Raw genomic sequence first — 7,516 nt, forward strand, 5'->3', positions numbered from 1 at the left:
AGCAGCTGTGCATAGAAACCAATCAGCTTCCAGGTTTTATTTCCAAAGCTTAAAGTGATTGTAAGGCTTTGTTTTCTTTTATAAATACCGTATAAGCCGACCTGAATATAAGCCGAGACACCTAATTTTACCACAAAAAAATGGGAAAACGTATTAAGTATAAGCCTAGGGTGTCCATCTGCATGCCTCACTGTGCCTCACTTTGCCTCACTGTGTCCATCTGCATGCCTCACTGCCTCACTGTGCCCCTGCCTCACTGTGCCCCTGCCTCACTGTGCCCCTGCCTCACTGTGCCCCTGCCTCGGCAGGGTGTATTTCCATGCAATCTGCCCTAACTAGCTGTGATGCGATGATGACCCTGCCCATTTCCTGCATCAATACACAGGGAATGCCGGGTGCCATGGTGACACACCCTTAGTGGGCGGGATCTTGATGCTCTGCACTCACAGTATCTCCTCAGTCTTCTGGGTTTATTAACAATGGGCATACTTTAACCTGGGAAACTGAGGACATCTTGTGGTGGAATTGAATGACCGCGGGGGATTACATCCAAGAGGAAATTCTGTGGCGCTGAATATTAGATTGCACTCATTATGTATTCATTTTTAGTTCATGCATTAACTTTTTGGGATTATTTAAAGGGTTCAGCATAGCAGTTTTATCAATGTATGTGAATTGGTTTTGCGTTCGCGCACATGAAATTCTGATTATTTAAAGAGATAAACTCACCTATTTAAATTGAGGAAAAATGCTCATTGCTTTCAACTAATGGGCCCCATAGAGCCCTGTGTGGAAGGCAGCTGGTTGTAATCCGAGGAATGAAGAGCAGTAATGCTGATGTCACCTTCTCTCTCTCTCTGTTTTTTAGGGGCGCTGGCAGAATGGCTGGCGGACCACCCAGTCATGATCAATAAGGTATTACCGCTCGTCCTCCACGCTCTGGGGAATCCTGAACTGTCCGTGTCCAGCGTCTCCACCCTGAAGAAAATCTGCCGGGAATGCAAATACGACCTTCTCCCGTACGCTGCCAACATTGTCGCCGTGTCCCAGGTAACACAATGCTGCATCCGTCTACTGCTATTCATTTATATAGAAGCATGGCATTCATTTCACCAATATAAGGGACATTCTTCCCACTGATCACCAATGTAAGGAACATTCTTCCCACTGATCACCAATGTAAGGAACATTCTTCCCACTGACCACCAATGTAAGGAACATTCTTCTCACTGATCACCAATGTAAGGGACATTCTTCTCACTGATCACCAATGTAAGGACCATTCTTCTCACTGATCACCAATGTAAGGGACATTCTTCCCACTGATCACCAATGTAAGGAACATTCTTCCCACTGACCACCAATGTAAGGAACATTCTTCTCACTGATCACCAATGTAAGGGACATTCTTCTCACTGATCACCAATGTAAGGGACATTCTTCTCACTGATCACCAATGTAAGGGACATTCTTCTCACTGATCACCAATGTAAGGAACATTCTTCCCACTGATCACCAATGTAAGGGACATTCTTCTCACTGATCACCAATGTAAGGAACATTCTTCCCACTGATCACCAATGTAAGGAACATTCTTCCCACTGATCACCAATGTAAGGAACATTCTTCCCACTGATCACCAATGTAAGGGACATTCTTCTCACTGATCACCAATGTAAGGAACATTCTTCCCACTGATCACCAATGTAAGGGACATTCTTCTCACTGATCACCAATGTAAGGGACATTCTTCCCACTGATCACCAATGTAAGGGACATTCTTCTCACTGATCACCAATGTAAGGAACATTCTTCTCACTGATCACCAATGTAAGGGACATTCTTCCCACTGATCACCAATGTAAGGAACATTCTTCCCACTGATCACCAATGTAAGGAACATTCTTCCCACTGATCACCAATGTAAGGGACATTCTTCTCACTGATCACCAATGTAAGGAACATTCTTCTCACTGATCACCAATGTAAGGAACATTCTTCTCACTGATCACCAATGTAAGGGACATTCTTCTCACTGATCACCAATGTAAGGAACATTCTTCTCACTGATCACCAATGTAAGGGACATTCTTCTCACTGATCACCAATGTAAGGGACATTCTTCCCACTGATCACCAATGTAAGGAACATTCTTCCCACTGATCACCAATGTAAGGGACATTCTTCCCACTGATCACCAATGTAAGGATCATTCTTCTCACTGATCACCAATGTAAGGGACATTCTTCTCACTGATCACCAATGTAAGGAACATTCTTCTCACTGATCACCAATGTAAGGAACATTCTTCTCACTGATCACCAATGTAAGGGACATTCTTCCCACTGATCACCAATGTAAGGGACATTCTTCCCACTGATCACCAATGTAAGGGACATTCTTCTCACTGATCACCAATGTAAGGAACATTCTTCCCACTGATCACCAATGTAAGGGACATTCTTCCCACTGATCACCAATGTAAGGGACATTCTTCTCACTGATCACCAATGTAAGGGACATTCTTCTCACTGATCACCAATGTAAGGAACATTCTTCTCACTGATCACCAATGTAAGGAACATTCTTCCCACTGATCACCAATGTAAGGAACATTCTTCCCACTGATCACCAATGTAAGGAACATTCTTCTCATTGATCACCAATGTAAGGGACATTCTTCCCACTGATCACCAATGTAAGGAACATTCTTCCCACTGATCACCAATGTAAGGAACATTCTTCTCACTGATCACCAATGTAAGGGACATTCTTCTCACTGATCACCAATGTAAGGGACATTCTTCCCACTGATCACCAATGTAAGGATCATTCTTCTCACTGATCACCAATGTAAGGGACATTCTTCTCACTGATCACCAATGTAAGGAACATTCTTCTCACTGATCACCAATGTAAGGAACATTCTTCCCACTGATCACCAATGTAAGGAACATTCTTCCCACTGATCACCAATGTAAGGAACATTCTTCCCACTGATCACCAATGTAAGGGACATTCTTCTCACTGATCACCAATGTAAGGGACATTCTTCTCACTGATCACCAATGTAAGGGACATTCTTCTCACTGATCACCAATGTAAGGGACATTCTTCCCACTGATCACCAATGTAAGGAACATTCTTCCCACTGATCACCAATGTAAGGGACATTCTTCCCACTGATCACCAATGTAAGGGACATTCTTCTCACTGATCACCAATGTAAGGGACATTCTTCCCACTGATCACCAATGTAAGGATCATTCTTCTCACTGATCACCAATGTAAGGAGCATTCTTCTCACTGATCACCAATGTAAGGAACATTCTTCTCACTGATCACCAATGTAAGGAACATTCTTCCCACTGATCACCAATGTAAGGGACATTCTTCTCACTGATCACCAATGTAAGGAACATTCTTCCCACTGATCACCAATGTAAGGGACATTCTTCCCACTGATCACCAATGTAAGGGACATTCTTCTCACTGATCACCAATGTAAGGAACATTCTTCTCACTGATCACCAATGTAAGGAACATTCTTCCCACTGATCACCAATGTAAGGAACATTCTTCCCACTGATCACCAATGTAAGGAACATTCTTCTCATTGATCACCACTGTAAGGGACATTCTTCTCACTGATCACCAATGTAAGGGACATTCTTCCCACTGATCACCAATGTAAGGAACATTCTTCCCACTGATCACCAATGTAAGGAACATTCTTCCCACTGATCACCAATGTAAGGAACATTCTTCTCACTGATCACCAATGTAAGGGACATTCTTCTCACTCATCACCAATGTAAGGAACATTCTTCCCACTGATCACCAATGTAAGGGACATTCTTCCCACTGATCACCAATGTAAGGGACATTCTTCTCACTGATCACCAATGTAAGGGACATTCTTCTCACTGATCACCAATGTAAGGGACATTCTTCCCACTGATCACCAATGTAAGGATCATTCTTCTCACTGATCACCAATGTAAGGGACATTCTTCTCACTGATCACCAATGTAAGGAACATTCTTCTCACTGATCACCAATGTAAGGAACATTCTTCCCACTGATCACCAATGTAAGGAACATTCTTCCCACTGATCACCAATGTAAGGAACATTCTTCCCACTGATCACCAATGTAAGGGACATTCTTCTCACTGATCACCAATGTAAGGGACATTCTTCCCACTGATCACCAATGTAAGGGACATTCTTCTCACTGATCACCAATGTAAGGGACATTCTTCCCACTGATCACCAATGTAAGGAACATTCTTCTCACTGATCACCAATGTAAGGGACATTCTTCTCACTGATCACCAATGTAAGGGACATTCTTCTCACTGATCACCAATGTAAGGGACATTCTTCTCACTGATCACCAATGTAAGGGACATTCTTCTCACTGATCACCAATGTAAGGGACATTCTTCCCACTGATCACCAATGTAAGGGACATTCTTCTCACTGATCACCAATGTAAGGGACATTCTTCCCACTGATCACCAATGTAAGGAACATTCTTCTCACTGATCACCAATGTAAGGGACATTCTTCTCACTGATCACCAATGTAAGGGACATTCTTCTCACTGATCACCAATGTAAGGGACATTCTTCTCACTGATCACCAATGTAAGGGACATTCTTCCCACTGATCACCAATGTAAGGGACATTCTTCTCACTGATCACCAATGTAAGGGACATTCTTCCCACTGATCACCAATGTAAGGGACATTCTTCCCACTGATCACCAATGTAAGGAACATTCTTCCCACTGATCACCAATGTAAGGGACATTCTTCCCACTGATCACCAATGTAAGCTCTGTATGCTTAGATATCTGTAATGTATCTATTATAGAGTGACACTTCCTTCACTAAAATATATTTTTTCCTATTTTGCAGGACGTGCTGCTGAAACAGATTCACAAGGTAATTGGGAGATTTGTCTGTACGGTGGGATTTGCCCTGTATGGGGGGTTTTCCTCTGTACGGTGTGATCTCCCCTGTATGGTGTATGTACGGTGTGAAGTGTTCATGGGGAAGATTTGCCCCCACCTCTGTGTGTGTCATGAAGGGAGGGGCCCTGTTCTCATTCCCGGCCCTCCTCATTATTGATCTTCTCTTTTGCAGACCAGTCAGTGCATGTGGCTGATGCAGGCTCTGGGCTTCCTGTTATCGGCTCTGCAGGTGGAGGAGATCCTCAGCAATCTACACTCCCTCATCACTCCCTACATCCAGCAGCTGGAGAAGTTGGCGGATGAGACGGTGAGTGCTGCTCGGCATGCTCTGTCCATTGTTCTTATATTGCAGAAGACAACAGCTAATACTTAAAGGGAATGTAAGGCTTTGTTATATATTTTATTTATGGTCGGGACTAAAAACACTTGGGCTGCTTTCACATTGGGCAGCGGAGGTGCGGTGACGGTATAGCCGCGCTATTTTTAGCGTCGCTATATTGTGGTATTTAGCGCGATATTCGGGCGCTAGCGGTGAGGTTTTAACCCCCGCTAGCAGCCGAAAAAGGGTATTACCGCGGTTTCCGATTGATTTCAATGGAAAGGAGCGGTAGACACCCCACTCCTATACCGCTCCAAAGACTTTTGGAGCGGTCCTGCTACCGCACCGCTTCAGTGTGAAAGCCTTCGAGCTTTCACATTGAAGCCTGCAGGGCATGATTTTTTAATGCGGTATAGCAGCGCTATTTTTATATAGCAGCGCTGTACCGCAATAAAAACGCCTCAATGTGAAAGGGGTCTTAGGGCCAGATTCAGAGAGATCGGCGCATCTTTAGATAGGCGTAGCACATCTCATATGCGCTACGCCGTCGTAACATTGAGAGGCAAGTACATTATTGACAAAGAACTTGCTCCCATATGTATGCCGGCGTAACGTAAATGTTCCGGCGTAAGCCCGCCTAATTCAAATTCAGAATCACGTCGCAAATACACCCTAAGATACGACGGCTCAATGCGTATGACGTGAACCTAACTTACGCCCAGCCCCATTCACGTACGACTTACGTAAACGACATAATATCCGACGGCACTTCCGACATCCATACCCTAAACAGCTTTTTGTTGGTTTAACTTTACGCCGGAAAAACGCCTTACCTCTCTCTCCCCCATCGCGCTCTCTCTCCCCCATCGCGCTCTCTCTCCCCCATCGCGCTCTCTCTCCCCCATTGCTCTCTCTCCCCCATTGCTCTCTCTCCCCCATTGCTCTCTCTCCCCCCCATCGCGCTCTCTCCCCCCCATCGCGCTCTCTCCCCCCCATCGCGCTCTCTCTATCTCTCTCTCTATCTCTCTCTCTCACCCCATCGCGCTCTCTCTATCTCTCTCACCCCATCGCGCTCTCTCTATCTCTCTCTCACCCCATCGCGCTCTCTCTATCTCTCTCCCCCAACTGCTTTTCTTGGTCTCTTAGACAATCAGAATACAGTATTTTCAAGAATAGGGATAATTAAAGGACACTCACGTCGGATGGTGAGGCGTATGCTGATGGGCGTGGCTTAGGCCGAAAGTCAGAGAAGTCTGTAGTGATACAATCGGAGGGGTGCAGATTGGAGGGTTTTCTTGCTATGGCTGACGGCTTCTAAACGTCTCGGCATTGAGTCCAATTCATTTCACTTCTAGAATTCTCTACGGTCCGACATGAAAAGGTTTATTCTGTGTAGTAGTCAGGAGTGTGACTGTGAAATGTGGCTGTGCCTCCCTCCGGCTTCCAGCAACCGTGCATCCCTCCTGCTTCCAGCAACCGTGCATGAAGCTCATGAGGGTCTTTGTATTGCGTCATGCCATTCCTTTTATTTTTTTCTTTCTCTGCAGCCGAACCCCTCTAATAAACTGGCAATAATCCACATCCTCGGCCTCCTCTCCAACCTCTTCACCACGCTGGACATCAGCTGCCACGATGATGAGCATGAGGCGGCGGAGGTCAAGAAGTTACCGGTGGTACAGGGACCCAACCCGGTGAGTCAACCCAGCTTGTCCCCCTTTTACTTTTACTTTACCTTTTCTTTTCCTTTCCTTTTTTTTTTTTTTTTCCTCTCTCCATCCATTGTTGTACCTAAGTGGGAACTCCGGGTTTCATATGTTTGCAGATTTCGGTTTCCTTTTATGTATAGCTCTCTCTCCCCCTCCCCCATCGCTCTCTCCCCCTCCCCCATCGCTCTCTCTCTTCCCCTCCCACATCGCTCTCTCTTCCCCTCCCCCATTGCTCCCTCTCCACCCATTGCTCCCCATTGCTCCCTCTCCACCCATTGCTCCCTCTCCACCCATCTCTCTCTCTCTTCCCCCATCGCTCTCTCTCTTCCCCCATCGCTCTCTCTCTCTCTTCCCCCATCGCGCTCTCTCTCTCTTCCCCCATCGCTCTCTCTCTCTCTTCCCCCATCGCTCTCTCTCTCTCTCTCTCTCTCTCTTCCCCCATCGCTCTCTCTCTCTCTCTCTCTCTCTCTTCCCCCATCGCTCTCTCTCTCTTCGCCCATCGCTCTCTCTC

At 45.7% G+C, this 7,516-nt stretch overlaps 1 protein-coding gene across 1 annotated transcript in view; it reads left to right on the forward strand.

The window, feature by feature from the left end:
* The window catches only part of LOC120922736 (importin-13-like), a gene marked incomplete at its 3' end in the record, with an annotated part of 54,608 nt that extends 47,469 nt beyond the window's left edge, over positions 1-7,139 (forward strand). The window contains exons 8-11 of the mRNA XM_040334776.1: positions 869-1,050; positions 4,925-4,951; positions 5,153-5,287; positions 6,847-7,139. Of these exons, the coding sequence (XP_040190710.1) occupies positions 869-1,050; positions 4,925-4,951; positions 5,153-5,287; positions 6,847-7,139 (637 nt within the window). The remainder of the gene's footprint in view (positions 1-868; positions 1,051-4,924; positions 4,952-5,152; positions 5,288-6,846) is intronic.
* Positions 7,140-7,516: the final 377 nt, after the last annotated feature.

The sequence above is a fragment of the Rana temporaria genome, unplaced genomic scaffold, assembly GCF_905171775.1.
Source record: "Rana temporaria unplaced genomic scaffold, aRanTem1.1, whole genome shotgun sequence".
In the NCBI taxonomy this organism is placed as follows: Eukaryota; Metazoa; Chordata; class Amphibia; order Anura; family Ranidae; genus Rana; species Rana temporaria.